A 16,324-nucleotide genomic window follows, 5' to 3' on the forward strand; every position below is an offset into this window, starting at 1 on the left:
GTTAAATGGTTCACCGTACTGCCTGCAATCAAAATCCACATTCCAAAGCAAGGCTTCCTTTGTTTACCACATAATAGCCAGAAAATTATTGAGTTTTGGTGTCTAATTTTACGTAAATCAAGTTAGGAGGCTTTGTAAACACAGGCTTTGACCTTTGTCAACTAACTTAATACCCAGCTGAATCCTTTATAAGGGCCTGTTTTGGGGACCTTTGTTTTTAATCATCAGGTTTCTAAGTTGTTGTTCTCACCTTTCAATTAGGAGGATGGTGGCCGCCACCCAAAAGGCTTCTTTTACAGTTTCCTAGTTCCCCTGTTCCCCACAAGGTGCTTTTCACACTCTTTGGAGGGCTGTGACGTTGCATTGCTGTACCTTTAGTACAAATATCAGATAATTTGTGCTGTGTGCTTTGCTAAGTCGCTTGGGTCATGTCCAACTCTGTGAGCCTCTATGGACTGTAGCTCCCCCAGACTCCTCTGTCCATGGGACTCTCCAGGCAAGAATACTGGAGTGGGTTGCCATGCCCTTCTCCAGGGGATCCTCCCGACCCAGGGATCGAACCCGTGTCCCTTACATCTCCTGTATTGGCAGGTGGGTTCTTTGCCACTCACGCCACCTGGGAAGCCCGTCAGATAGTCTGGTGGGACGTTGTGTAATTAAATTCAAGAAAATGAGGTAAATAAACGACCTTTTTCCATTTTAAAAACTTGTTTTTAATTGAAGGATAATTGCTTTTACAGTATTGTGTTGGTTTCTGCCATACATCAGCATGAATGAGCCATAGGTATACATATGTCCCTTTCCTCTTGAACCTCCCTCCCGCCTCCCCGCCTCATCCAACCCCTCTAGGTTGTCACAGAGACCAGTTTGCACTCCCTGCGTCATATAGCAAATTCCCACTGTCTTGCATAGGGTGATGTGTGTTTCCATGTTCCCATCTCAGTTTGTCCCCTCTCTTCCTCCCACTGTGTCCACAAGTCTGTTCTCTGTGTCTGCATCTCCATTGCTGCTCTGCAGTAGGCTTCAGTACCGTCTTTCTATTCCATGTATGTGTGTTAATATACGATATTTGTTTTTCTGACTTCCTTCATTCTGTATAATAGGCTCTAGGTCACTACCTCATTAGAACTGACTCGAATGTTTTCTTTTTTATGACTGAGTATATTCCATTGTATATATGTACCACAGCTTCTTTATCCATTCATCTGTTGATGGACATGTTAACAGGTTGCTTCCACATTCTAGCTCTTATAAATAGCGCTGCATGTTTCAATTATGGTTTTGTCAGGGTATGTGCTCAGTAGTGGGATTGTTGGGACATATAAATGTTTTATTTTTGGTTTTTTAAGGAATCTCCATACTGTTCTCCATAGTGGGTGTATCAATTTACATTCCCACCAACAGTACAAGAGAGTTCCCTTTTCTCCACACCCTCTCCAGCATTTATCGTTTGTAGACTTTTTGATGATGGTCATTTTGACAAATGTGAGGTGATACCTCATTGTAGTTTTGATCTGCATTTTTATTTTATTTTTTTTTTTTTGGTTTTAATTTTATTTTATTTTTAAACTTTACATAATTGTATTAGTTTTGCCGAACATCAAAATGAATCCACCACAGGTATACATGTGTTCCCCATCCTGAACCCTCCTCCCTCCTCCCTCCCCATACCATCCCTCTGGGTCGTCCCAGTGCACCAGCCCCAAGCATCCAGTATCGTGCATCGAACCTGGACTGGCAACTCATTTCTTACATGATATTTTACATGTTACAATGTCATTCTCCCAAATCTTCCCACCCTCTCCCTCTCCCACAGAGTCCATAAGACTGTTCTATACATCAGTGTCTCTTTTGCTGTCTCATACACAGGGTTATTGTTACCATCTTTCTAAATTCCATATATATGCGTTAGTATACTGTATTTATGTTTTTCCTTCTGGCTTACTTCACTCTGTATAATAGGCTCCAGTTTCATCCACCTCATTAGAACTGATTCAAATGTATTCTTTTTAATGGCTGAGTAATACTCCATTGTGTATATGTACCATAGCTTTCTTATCCATTCATCTGCTGATGGACATCTAGGTTGCTTCCATGTCTTGGCTATTATAAACAGTGCTGCGATGAACATTGGGGTACACGTGTCTCTTTCCCTTCTGGTTTCCTCAGTGTGTATGCCCAGCAGTGGGATTGCTGGATCATAAGGCAGTTCTATTTCCAGTTTTTTAAGGAATCTCCACACTGTTCTCCATAGTGGCTGTACTAGTTTGCATTCCCACCAACAGTGTAAGAGGGTTCCCTTTTCTCCACACCCTCTCCAGCATTTATTATTTGTAGACTTTTGGATCGCAGCCATTCTGACTGGTGTGAAATGGTACCTCATAGTGGTTTTGATTTGCATTTCTCTGATAATGAGTGATGTTGAGCATCTTTTCATGTGTTTGTTAGCCATCTGTATGTCTTTTTTGGAGAAATGTCTATTTAGTTCTTTGGCCCATTTTTTGATTGGGTCGTTTATTTTTCTGGAGTTGAGCTGTAGGAGTTGCTTGTATATTTTTGAGATTAGTTGTTTGTCGGTTGAAAAATATGGAACGCTTCACGAATTTGCGTGTCATCCTTGCGCAGGGGCCATGCTAATCTTCTCTGTATCGTTCCAATTTTAGTATATGTGCTGCCGAAGCGAGCACTGATCTGCATTTTTAAAATAATGAGTGATGTTGAGTATCTTTTCATGTATTTATTAGCCATCTGTATGTCTTATTTGGAGAAATGTCTGAATAAACTGGATTTTATTTTCTTAGCATTTATCCCTTCAGTATATTCACTGTCTACTTTGTTAGTTTCAGTTCAACAAATAGTTTGAGTGCATGCTAAATCTCTATTTGATGGACTCAGTGGTAATTGGACTTTCCTGGTGGCTCAGATGGTAAGGCGTCTTGCCTACGATGCGGGAGACCCAGGTTCAATCCCTGGGTCGGGAAGATCTCTTGGAGAAGGAAATGGCAACCCACTCCAGTATTCTTGCCTGGAAAATCCCATGGATGGAGGATTCTGGTAAGGTACAGTCCATGGGGTCACAGAGTCGGACATGACTGAACAACTTCAACGGTAATAGAATCATGACTGGTTATGTTCAAAGAGTTAGCACAAAGCCTTATGCCATCCTGCACATTGTTAGTGGAAAGGTTAGAAGAATGGCTGTATGAAGTTGTATTTATTAATATTTATTTATTTGGCTACATCAGGTCTTAGTTGCGACCTGCAGGATCTTTTGTTGCTGTGCATGGACCGTCTAGCTCTGGTGCGTGGGCTCAGTAGTTGAGGGGCTTGGGCTTAGTTGCTCCGCCACATGTGGGAATCTCAGTTCTCCAGTTGGGGGTCAAACCTGCATCGCCTGTGTTGCAAGGTATATTCTTAACCACTGGACCACCACAGAAGTCCTTAGAAAGGTCTTATAGTTGGATTTAAGTCTCAAAAGTAGCTTGATAATCCTTACCAAAATGATAATTTTTCACTTGCATCACCTGAGTTGAAAAAATTCTGCTCCCTGGGCTTTCAGTGATTCTGAATTGTAGCCAAGGTTGAGAACCACCAGCTACAGGTTACAGTGATGTGCGTGCATGCTCAGTTGCTCATTTGTATGTGACTCTTTGCCACCGCATGGACTGTAGCCGACCAGGCTCCTCTGTCCATGGGATTTCCCAGGGGAGAATACTGGAGTGGGTTGCGGTTTCCTGCTCCATGGGATCTTCCTGACCCAGGGACTGAACCTGTGTCTCCTCATTGGCCGGCAGATTCTTTACCAGTGAACCACCAGGGAAGCCCTACATTGATGGTAGGATTTACTAGTAAATGAATTCTCAGGAAAAAAAAAATTTTTTTTCTTCACTGATTAGCCAATGATCATTTAGTGTTAATTATTTAGTGGTATATTACTGTTTCTCCTAAATGAAAATCTACACATTCTGGCATCAGAAAAACCTGAGAAACTTGTTGAAGATTTATATGCTTGCCTTCCACTCCACCCCAGATTTACTGATTCACAGTTTTTGGTGGGATTTTTTTTTTTCCTCTAGTGTTTGTTTTTTTTAAAGTTCCCCCCACCCCTAGGAGATTCTGATGCATACTAAAGCTTGAGAACCTTGATGTAGATAAAACCAACCAACTGCTTATTTTTCACATTTCAACTGAGTCAGCATTGTTTAAGTCCTACTATAGCATGCTTATAAGCTTTTTCTAGTCTAAGCAAATTAAGCCTCAGTTCCTTGGAATCCTTGCACAGAGGGCACCTTCTATAACCTTAGTAATTTCAAAGTTCAACAAATTTCTAATAAGCACAGTAAAATCTATTAGATGATAAAAACGGGACCTGACACCAGAGTGTTTCAAAGACCAGGTAATTATTTTATTTTTCTATTTCTGACACTCAAATCATAGGGGGTAAAAAGATAATAGAACATAATCAAAATAACACACAAACACAATTCAAGAACATTTAACCATCTGTTATAGCTGTTCTTTGTAAAATACATAAAGGTAAACAGAAACATCTGTATATAAATTAATGCTTAACAATCTGTATACACTGTAAAACAATTGTTAAAATTTACACTAAGATACTAGTGCAAGCAGTGGTGTACAAAAGTGCAAACAAGGTTAATGATGAAAAACTTATCACCGACTTACCACTTCAACATACTCTGCATCCAGCCAGATACTAAAGGCCTCACCACAGAAAACACTTTGATCACTTTGAAAGCTACCTGACTACATTCACCCTGAGTGCTCTTGCCTCAGTATGGCAGTAGATAATGAGTTCAGGTTAGGAGCAGCACCAGGGAGTCCAGAAACCCAGGTGAAGTTGGCCATTCTGACGTGAATCTTTTCCAAAGATAATAATTCTCCATGAAATCACTCAAAAGCCTTTCCCATTTCCGTCTTAAAATCCATTTGGAGTGGGGGCACTCCTGAAACAAAGTTTACTTTGAATAAATTTGCTTCCTTTACTGTGATTAATTTGGATTCTGTTTAAAGGTATGGTCAAAGCCCAGAATAATCAGAGGTATTAAATATATTATCTATTTAATGTTTTAAATTGTGAAGACAAAAATTAGTTGATTCAAAACTGCATCTTCAATAGATAGTCAATAGTTGGTCAAATCAAGAGAGGTCAATTCCCTTTATACTCAGGGATTTCCAGGTATGGGCTGGAGATATGTGAGGGGGAATGGCTATAGGGTTCAAGAGTAGAAACATGGTTTTAACAAAATCCCAATCACTTTACACAGAGGCACAGCCCCATATTTTTAAGAGCTTGTTCTTTTTTTCTTTTTTGGTTAAAAAGCACTAATCTGCATTTCAAAAGGACAGTGATTGGAAAGACCAGAAACATTAATATTGGGCTTTGAGAATTTAGTCCTTAATTTAAAATATGTTTTCTGAACTCTTACTATTTATAACAAAAAAAAATTAAAGGTTTATAGAAAACCTCTAATTCCTTATTAATTTTATCCATAAATTTATATTTGCTAATCTCAAATTTTTCATGTTGTCTTGGAGATTTTTTTGAAACTTCACCAACTTTTACATATATTTAAAATGATTCAAACAATGTACTCTAAATCAACACACGATATTCTGAGAAACTTTCTTTTATATTAGCTTTGTCAGTGTACTCTGATCAAAATTTATTTGGCAATAGAAGCCTTGCAAACTTCAGTCATGTAAGTGACGAACAAGACTGAAAAGCCACACTGAGTCACATACCACATACAGGTTCGGAAAATGTAAACCTGTCTGCTGAAGCTCGAGTCATCAGCTAGAGGTATTCTGTTTTCAATGACGGAACTTGTGAAAATGCTGGATTTTGAATGTGGTTAATCAAATCATTTTGCAGAAGACAAGAAACACTTGTATCGCAGTTATTACTCTATTTCAGTGATTTACAAGTAGTTTATGTGCTGGAAAGCACTACATGTCGTGTGAGCCAGTTGAAAACTAAAGAAAAGAAACAACATTCTGTGTTTATGCTGTAAACCACAGTAAAGTTGTATATGTACACGGCACACAAAACTAAAATTTAGATCTATGCAGGCAATATCTGAATTCATAGTTCTTTGGCACTCAGGGATACTGGGTTAACTAAGTCAATAGTAAATATTTTTCATATTCTTCAGGGAATATCTGTGCCCAATTTTTAAAAATGGTATAATCTCCAATCTAAAAATTCATCAAGATAAACTGGAATCCATCAATTTAACCAGTTACAGAAAAGTATAATTAATAGCAGTCATTGAAACAGGTGTGGGGTTAAGAATCTTTTTAAAAGTATATAAGCCAGCTGAGGCCATCTGTTTTTAGAGTTTTGGACTTAAGATTTTAAAACATCTTTTGAACACTTCCTGATGTATATGGAATCCAGTCTTAACTTGTACATGTTCACACTTTATAGAGGGAAGAACAAAACTAACTACATTTACCCCCAAAATACTCCACAAACGTACACACTTGCACAGGCACATACAGAGTATATGCTTTTCCCACGTGCTTCTGCCATTTCTTGGCATTCTCTTAAATTGCTTCTCCTGATGGACGCAGTGACTCTCTACGTTTTCTGAGGAGCTCTCAGAGCTGGATGATAAGGCCAATGGCTGGCGAACTCTGAGGCCCATCTCCCTGGAGCTGGCAGGAAAGTGCACCTTCATTTCCAGAGGTTCAGACTCTGGAAGACTCTTACATGAGTGGGAAAATATCCACAGTTTAGCTGTGGTCCACAAAGTGACTCTGTTCCTTTGATCCCAGTGATGGACCTAGAATGAGAGTTCTGGAACAAGAGAGTTTGTGCCAGAAAGCAAATCCCCTCTAGAGAAACCAGTAAGCTTTTTCTTTTACACAAATTTATAACACAGATAATTAACTTCTCAATTATCACGATACTAGGAAATACTTGAAGAAAAGCATGTCCCTGTAAATACTGAAAACAGATACCATCAACAAGAGGCAATTACTTTGAATAAGGCTTAATTCTGTTCAGTCAAGACGTTAGAAATGAGAACTTTAAACATATCTGGCAGAATAAACCAAGAGGCTGAATGTCATTTCCTACTTTTCCCTGGTGTTACTGATATTTTTAGACAGGGAGAAAGCTTTTTTATTTTTCTTTTGAAGGAAGCTGAAAATGAAACAGGATAGCTAAATTCCTAAAACCAAATGTCATGATGAAATGACCTTGTTGGTTTAGCTAACTAGTAATTCCTTCCAGGCATATCTTTCAATCCTTATTTGCTTCACATACAGTATTATATTATTGATGACAGAAAGGGCTATATTAACTCTGACTTGGACAAGAGCTAGAGAAAACAGTAATTCTGATATTAAAATTACTCTTGATGGAACTGGAGCAATCTATTCTCAATAGAATTGGTTGAATATACTATAAAACCTTGGTTTATGACCAAGAGAGGAAATCTTAAGCTTGAGAGTCTTTAAAAATAAATATTTGGCACTTGTCTTTCAACTAATTATGGGAATCTCAGACATATGGGAAAAAAGAATTCAATTTCTTAGAAAATTAAAATGCTTTAAAAAGCTAACCAAAATCTGATTAGAAAATGTTATCAGTGAGGCCTGTAGACACTACCATGTGGCAAGCATGGTATCAAAAAACAAAAGCCTTTGTGCTGTAAAGTTAAGAGCTGGTTGAGAATAATTAAGAAAAAAGAAAATTAAATACATGGATTCATTTTCTTTCCACCAAGAAATAAAATATACCCAAAATGCAAAAGAGCCATAGGACAGGAACAAAGTCTTCAAATATCTCAGTGACAACTGAGGCAGAACACGCTTTCTTTATCCTCAGATGCAGGCCTCCACCATGCAACTGCACAACTCCCTATGTGTCACTTGCCCTGCTGAGTACCACTGAGTGCCATTAAGTAAGACTGGGGGGTACCTCTAGGTGTGGGGACACTGGTGCTTGTCATTATTTTTGGTGAAAAGGCAGATTACCAAACTGGGTGCCATTAAGATTGGAGCACTTCAGAATTAGACAACTGGGATTGGCTCATCAAACCAAAAATTAACTTTGGGTTGTACCAGAACGTGTGCTTTTCTTCAGGAGGCCGATCCCACAGGGACTAGGACGTGGACCCCGTCAGCACTGGTCATGGTAGTGTTACAGATAAAAATATACATGATTCAGAGATAAATGTGGTATAAGGTGCAACCAAACACAACTTGTCTCTAGATAAATGCAAAAGCCTGTAGGGACTTAAACATTATCCTAAATATTCTAAAGCAATCTCCTTTCCCCACAACCCTCTCATATATTTAATATTAAATATGCAAAACTTCAGAGCATACTAGCCAGATAAGACACATTAAAATGAAACATTTGCCCAACAAGGATGCCAAACATTAGGGTTTGTTTTATTGCATGACGTTTGCATGAGAAATAATAATTGAAACTGTAAGGCATCATGCAGTCATAAAAGCTTATTATTAACTGCTTACTAAAGATAGGTGGACATATAATCTAAAATTTAAAAACTAGTTCCAAAAAATTACATAAAAAATTTAACATGATGAGCTTTTAAATATGGTTGATATTTATAGTTTCATGTTGTTAAAAAGTGCTTCAAATGTCTGGAAAGTTGCTGTTCAAAAATGGTGCTGGGGGTAATGTCACATTATAAACTGTAAAAACTAAGTATTTTTATGGAATTAGAAAGCTAATATTGTGATATTCAAACTTACTTGAATCAGTTTTCAATTCTCACTCAAATTAAGTTGATAAAATATTAATAATCTAAAAAACATCTGTTTTCTAACCAACAATAAAAGTCTATTGAATTCAAGTTATGCATGTTGAGTGATCAAATCTCTGAGTAGGCCTGAATGGTGAGACCTGGAACTGCTGTGGGCTGGTTAATCAATGTACTGTGCCATCCAGCGGAAGCCTTCTCCGTAGCCTTGTCTTTTGAGCACGCTGCACATGAAAACTTCTAAGGGCCGGGCATTCAGTTCTTTCAGAGATACATTGCCCTAGGAGAGAAGATGGGCATTATGTTGGGTGACCTCTTAATGAAATAAAAGCCCTACTCCCTAGGAGAGCTGCATCTCAGAGTTCGTACATCTTAGAACAAAGGGGGGCTGTGGTAAAGCCATGGCTGTTCGTCACCCAAGTCCCTTCCCCTAAACACATAGGGCACCTCCTCTCATTCTACTGTAGGACAGATGTCCATTCAGTGGGATAGAGGTGAGCCTGTGAGGTGCACAAGAATGAAAATAATCTGTGACTTTGAAAAAATTCAAGTTACCTGGGACAACTGGCTTCACTAATATTAAAAACAAACATTCTGTGAGTAGATTCATGACCTAACAAGGCGATTCTTAAAATTAATGTGGAGTTGACTTATTAAAAAGAACACACAGAAAACAGACCAAAGTCTACCTTATCTAACGTAACAGTCCCCTTCCACAGGCTGCCATATTGCTCTACTCTGGGATTTTTCAATACTAAGGTCCCTCCCTAAAACAAATCCCAGTAAAAATGAATGCAGAAATAATGTGTGTTAAACCTTAATTATGAAATGTATGTTCGGAAAACCCCATAACTCTGCTATAGCCAAGTATACATTTCATTTTTATCTGTGGGGAACTCTGGACTTAAACACTGAACCAGGGGCCTAAACACACTACTGGTATGCTTAAACATTCAAATATATTATTTAGTGGCTAATTCTGAAAAATTATGACAAAACTTTGAAAGCTTTCATTAAGTTTCCCTTATGCATAGGCTGTGACATTTTTTGTATCACTAAGAAAAGGTTGGTGATACTTCCAATACTTTGGCCACCTGATGTGAAAAACTGACTCATTGGAAAAGACCCTGATGCTGGGAAAGATTGAAAGCAGGAAGAGAAGGGGACGAGAGAGGATGAGATGTTTGGATGGCATCACCGACTCGATGGACAGGAGTCTGAGCAAGCTCCAGGAGTTGGTGATGGACAGGGAAGCCTGGCGTGCTGCCGCCCATGAGGCCGCAAAGAGTCAGACACGAATGAGAGACTGAACTGAAGAAAAGGTTTCATTTCATTCAGTGGTAGGAAGAAAACAAATGCGGACATTGAAAAAAGACCCAAATGTACCAATGACATTTTTTAATAAGAAAATGAAAATGGGCTTGTGAAGTTGGACAACAGTAATTTAAAGATGTCTGGTTGGACACCTGAAACTAAGATCAGATCAGATCAGATCAGTCGCTCAGTCATGTCCGACTCTGCGACCCCATGAATTGCAGCACCCCAGGCCTCCCTGTCCATCACCAACTCCTGGAGTTCACTCAGACTCACGTCCATCGAGTCAGTGATGCCATCCAGCCATCTCATCCTTTGTTGTCCCCTTCTCCTCCTGCCCCCCATCCCTCCCAGCATCAGTCTTTTCCAATGAGTCAACTCTTCGCATGAGGTGGCCAAAGTACTGGAGTTTCAGCTTTAGCATCGTTCCTTCCAAAGAAATCCCAGGGCTGATCTCCTTCAGAATGGACTGGTTGGATCTCCTTGCAGTCCAAGGGACTCGCAAGAGTCTTCTCCAACACCACAGTTCAAAAGCATCAATTCTTCAGCGCTCAGCCTTCTTCACAGTCCAACTCTCACATCCATACATGACCAGAGGAAAAACCATAGCCTTGACTAGACGAACCTTTGTTGACAAAGTAATGTCTCTGCTTTTGAATATGCTATCTAGGTTGCTCATAACTTTCCTTCCAAGGAGTAAGCGTCTTTTAATTTTATGGCTGCAGTCACCATCTGTAGTGATTTTGGAGCCCAGAAAAATAAAGTCTGACACTGTTTCCACTGTTTCCCCATCTATTTCCCATGAAGTGGTGGGACCGGATGCCATGATCTTCGTTTTCTGAATGTTGAGCTTTAAGCCAACTTTTTCACTCTCCACTTTAACTTTGATTAAGAGGCTTTTGAATTCCTCTTCACTTTCTGCCATAAGGGTGGTATCATCTGCATATCTGAGGTTCTTGATATTTCTCCCGGCAATCTTGATTCCAGCTTGTGTTTCTTCCAGTCCAGCGTTTCTCATGATGTACTCTGCATATAAGTTAAATAAACAGGGTGACAATATACAGCCTTGACGAACTCCTTCTCCTATTTGGAACCAGTCTGTTGTCCATGTCCAGTTCTAACTGTTGCTTCCTGACCTGCATACAAATTTCTCAAGAGGCAGGTCAGGTGGTCTGCTATTCCCATCTCTTTCAGAATTTTCCACAGTTTATTGTGATCCACACAGTCAAAGGCTTTGGCATAGTCAATAAAGCAGAAATAGATGCTTTTCTGGAACTCTCTTGCTTTTTCTATGATCCAGCGGATGTTGGCAATTTGATCTCTGGTTCCTCTGCCTTTTCTAAAACCAGCTTGAACATCAGGAAGTTCACGGTTCACATATTGTTGAAGCCTGGCTTGGAGAATTTTGAGCATTATTTTACTAGCATGTGAGATGAGTCCAATTGTGTGGTAGTTTGAGCATTCTTTGGCATTGCCTTTCTTTGGGATTGGAATGAAAACTGACCTTTTCCAGTCCTGTGTCCACTGCTGAGTTTTCCAAATTTGCTGGCATATTGAGTGTAGCACTTTCACAGCATCATCTTTCAGGATTGGAATAGCTCAATTGGAATTCCATCACCTCCACTAGCTTTGTTCGTAGTGATGCTTTCTAAGGCCCATTTGACTTCACATTCCAGGATGTCTGGCTCTAGGTCCGTGATCACACCATCGTGATTATCTGGGTCATGAAGATCTTTTTTGTACAGTTCTTCTATGTATTCTTGCCGTCTCTTCTTAATATCTTCTGCTTCCGTTAGGTCCATACCATTTCTGTCCTTTATCGAGCTCATCTTTGCACGAAATGTTCCTTTGGTATCTCTGATTTTCTTGAAGACATCCCTAGTCTTTCCCATTCTGTTGTTTTCCTCTATTTTTTTGCATTGATCGCTGAAGGCTTTCTTATCTCTTCCTGCTATTCTTTGGAACTCTGCATTCAGATGTTTATATCTTTCCTTTTCTCCTTTGCTTTTCGCTTCTCTTCTTTTCACAGCTATTTGTAAGGCCTCCCCGGACAGCCATTTTGCTTTTTTTGCATTTCTTTTCTATGGGAATGGTCTTGATCCCTGTCTCTTGTACAATGTCATGAACCTCATTCCATAGTTCATCAGGCACTCTATTGATCAGATCTAGGCCCTTAAATCTATTTCTCACTTCCACTGTATGATCATAAGGGATTTGATTTAGGTCATATCTGAATGGTCTAGTGGTTTTCCCTACTTTCTTCAATTTAAGTCTGAATTTGGCAATAAGGAGTTCATGGTCTGAGCCACAGTCAGCTCCTGGTCTTGTTTTTGCTGACTGTATAGAGCGTCTCCATCTTTGGCTGCAAAGAATATAATCAGTCTGATTTCGGTGTTGACCATCTGGTGATGTCCATGTATAGAGTCTTCTCTTGTGTTGTTGGAAGAGGGTGTTTGTCATTACCAGTGCATTTTCGTGGCAAAACTCTATTAGTCTTTGCCCTGCTTCATTCCGTATTCCAAGGCCAAATTTGCCCGTCACTCCAGGTGTTTCTTGACTTCCTACTTTTGCATTCCAGTCCCCTATAATGAAAAGGACATCTTTTTTGGGTGTTAGTTCTAAAAGGTCTTGTAGGTCTTCATAGAACTGTTCAACTTCAGCTTCTTCAGCATTACTGGTTGGGGCATAGACTAGGATTACTGTGATACTGAATGGTTTGCCTTGGAAATGAACAGAGATCATTCTGTCGTTTTTGAGATTGCATCCAAGTACTGCATTTCAGACTCTTTTGTTGACCATGATGGCCACTCCGTTTCTTCTGAGGGATTCCTGCCCGCAGTAGTAGATATAATGGTCATCTGAGTTAAATTCACCCATTCCAGTCCATTTCAGTTTGCTGATTCCTAGAATGTCGACATTCACTCTTGCCATCTCCTGTTTGACTATTTCCAATTTGCCTTGATTCATGGACCTGACATTCCAGGTTCCTATGCAATATTGCTCTTTACAGCATCGGATCTTGCTTCTATCAACCAGTCACATCCACAGCTGGGTATTGTTTTTGCTTTGGCTCCATCCCTTCATTCTTTCTGGAGTTATTTCTCCACTGATCTCCAGTAGCATACTGGGCACCTACTGACCTGGGGAGTTTCTCTTTCAGTATCCTATCATTTTGCCTTTTCATACTGTCAATTATATCCCAATTTAAAAAAAGAAGCCAGACTGCCAATTAGACTGATAAGCATGATTACTGTTAAGGGTAGTATGGGAACAGACCTTTTCAGAAGATTAAGAGTAAATAAAATAAAAAGATATTTGTACTACTGAATGAAGTATTCACACCTGTCAAATTTTTTTTTTTTACCTTTCCTGTTGTCTGACCATATAAACCAAACATCTCTCGCAACCGCTCTTCACTGATGGCTTCAGGCCTGTCAATCTTATTCCCAAGAATCAGTATGGGCACATTAGCAACAGTTTCATCTGTCATTAGTGACTGAAAAAAACAAAGCAAAATGAAAGTTAAGATGTTGATATAAAAGCAACTAAAGGGCTCATTGTGACAAGACAGCAAATGGGCATCAAGGGCTCACTCTATCATATCCTGGCAGTTTGGCTTTCTTTGGTGAACTTTCCCTACATTTTAAAGTGAGCTCAATGATCCCAGAGCTCCATCCTTCTGCCTCTCTGTCTCCTTCTGTAAACGCTCACTGTGACTAGCCTCAACACTTTGAAGGTGTGCAGACCTGGTTTCATTTCTAATTCTGCTGCTTTTGAGTTGTGAGATCTTAGACAAATAAGGCTGGCTGAAGTTCAAAGAGAATCTACAATAGTAAGCACCTACCTTACAGAGTTAATCTGAGAATTAAATGAGCTAATATGCATAGTGCCTGGTACAAAGTAGGAACAAAGGAATTCTCTGGCTCTGCTCCATGACCACAGAACTTACCAGGACTTTTCCACGTGAGTAAGTACTTGTTTGCTTGCTCTTGGCAGAAGCATGGTCGGGTCAACCTTCCATCAAATCATGGACCTCCTTTCTCTGTGAGCCCAGGTCTAGCACTGGCCTTGCCTACTGCTCCTGAGCCCCTTTACGAAGCATGTAACCTGGGAGATGGGAGAGGAGGTGGCTACACATGGCCTTGATCACTCCTGGGAATGGTGACAAAGATAGCATGTTATACCATTTCTAGGTTCTAGCCAGCTCCTGGAGAAACCACCTGGAGGACCAGGGGCTTAAGACCAAGCCACTACAGGAATGCAGCAGATACGAAATGAACTACAAGGGCACACACTGCATAGAATGAGCCTAAGCCTTCAGGAAGGAAGTCTCGTTAGTACTCCTCAGTAGCCACAGATACTCCAAGGTACTCCCTCTGCATTCTAAGTAATCTCTGAACTCCACAGATTGTCAGGAGTTACATCAGAGGCTGCAGAAAAGTTACACTCTCATACCTACATCTCTAACCTGTTTTCTCAGGCTTACCAGAGTGATCAACTGGTTAGTTTTAATTATTTAACTTACATCAAGTTCTTCTTTTGATTCTAACAGCCTTTCATGGTCTGCACAATCCACCAGAAATACAATGCCATTGATAGCAGGAAGGTAATTTTTCCACACTCTTCGAGCTAACAAAAACAATCAGGAGTTAGATTTTATTTGCTGGTCAAACCTAGCAGATGGTTTGACGGAACAGTCCAACAAGATATCAAGTGTAATTAGCCCTTAGCTGCTGCTACATCATTATATACTTGTTAATCTTTTACCCAGTATTGCCAAAATCTTTCCAGATGACCAAAGAAGAAATTAAAGGTTTTCCTTAGTTTGGGCAAGTCAAATACTTGAGTCTGCCCCAGTTTACCCATGTCAGAGGAAGAATTAATATTTACTTGCTAATGGACAAGGATGCACATTAAGGCCATCGGAGGGACCACTACTATTTGTTATATGCAGTATCCATTTCTTTTTGACATTTCTAGTTTATCAGTTTTTTTGCTAGTGATCAAGTCTGGAGTCAGTGACAGAAGGAAATTAGTATCAGGTTCAGACTTGTTAAGTTAAAAAATAAAGCAAATTGTTCTACTCGTAGAACAAGTTTATGAAACCATTAGGGTGATTTTTTCCATGACATTCTCTTTTAGAAAAGAAAATATTTTTGAGGGTGCCCTAGAGGAAGGTAACCTTTTTCCTCTGGACTTCAGCTTTATAAAACACCTTCATATAGAGATGAAGCCTCAACCTCCATTAGGTTCTACATCTAATCATTATATTCTAGGAATTAGTTTATGTATATTTTAAACAATTGATGTATATCTCAAATGTGCTTTCTCTAGCCACAACCTTTGTAGTATTCATTATTTATGAATTACCATGTAGTGGGTACTGCTAAGTCCTTTTGGGGATATTAAAAAGTAGCATTTCAATCCCAGAAAGTTTAGTAGAGTCTGAAATAAGACAGTCATTCCAATCTTTAGACATGTATACAAATGTACTAATTGCTAGGTAAGTATAGCCAGCTGGGAGTGGCTTCTCAGAGGAGGCAGCCGCACTTAACATTGAGCCCTGAAAGTGGGTTACCTGTGTGCTGATGGAGACCACGTGAGCACAGAGGTGGAAGAACGAACACCAAGATGGTTTGGTTTGGTTGGAGTAAAGAGCATGACAAAGGGAAGAGTGGGAAATTAAGACTCAAAAAGTAAAGTGTGATCGCATCTTAGAAATCCTGAATACCAGGTCAGTGAGAATGGCCTTTATTTTGTAGGTAATGAGTTAGCCAATGAAGGCTTTTCATATGGAGCAAAAAAAGCAATAACATATTTATAACATGATTATGACAGTAAGAGAGAGGTGGGCTGAAGAAGAGAAAAAATGGAGGCAAAATTTTACTCATATGCTTTATCACCAAAAGCAATTCAGACTTACACTGGAATATCATGAAAATCACCCTTTGCATTTAAAGCATTTATCCAGGGGTGATAATTCCTAAATTTTAAGTCTACTCTGGCTTTCCTTGAATAAAACGAGATTTCATGCACTGTAACATAATGGTCACATTTTTATTAAATAAAATAAAACAACTGTAAGAGTAGTAGATTCTCACCTTGAACATGTCCACCCAGATCAAAAGTTGTAAAGGTCATGCCAGCAATGGTTAGTTCTTCTGAAGCTAAATAATAATACAAAATGTTTTAAAAACATGAAAATTAGAAGTTCATTTCTGGCACATACTGCCACTTAAAGTTTGATT

General features: G+C 39.4%; 1 protein-coding gene and 1 non-coding gene across 2 annotated transcripts in view; both read right to left on the reverse strand.

The window, feature by feature from the left end:
• Window positions 1-2,580: 2,580 nt before the first annotated feature.
• On the reverse strand, window positions 2,581-2,687 carry LOC139184321 (U6 spliceosomal RNA). Its single transcript, XR_011567899.1, has one exon. It is a non-coding gene; the product is annotated as a U6 spliceosomal RNA (small nuclear RNA).
• A 1,694-nt stretch (window positions 2,688-4,381) lies between these two features.
• SAR1B (secretion associated Ras related GTPase 1B) overlaps window positions 4,382-16,324 on the reverse strand; it is a 34,320-nt gene continuing 22,377 nt past the window's right edge. The window contains exons 4-7 of the mRNA XM_019964934.2: window positions 16,178-16,243; window positions 14,602-14,705; window positions 13,441-13,572; window positions 4,382-9,042 (exon numbers count right to left, since the gene is read on the reverse strand). Of these exons, the coding sequence (XP_019820493.1) occupies window positions 8,926-9,042; window positions 13,441-13,572; window positions 14,602-14,705; window positions 16,178-16,243 (419 nt within the window). The 3' untranslated portion in view covers window positions 4,382-8,925. The remainder of the gene's footprint in view (window positions 9,043-13,440; window positions 13,573-14,601; window positions 14,706-16,177; window positions 16,244-16,324) is intronic.

This window comes from Bos indicus, chromosome 7, assembly GCF_029378745.1.
Source record: "Bos indicus isolate NIAB-ARS_2022 breed Sahiwal x Tharparkar chromosome 7, NIAB-ARS_B.indTharparkar_mat_pri_1.0, whole genome shotgun sequence".
NCBI lineage: Eukaryota > Metazoa > Chordata > Mammalia > Artiodactyla > Bovidae > Bos > Bos indicus.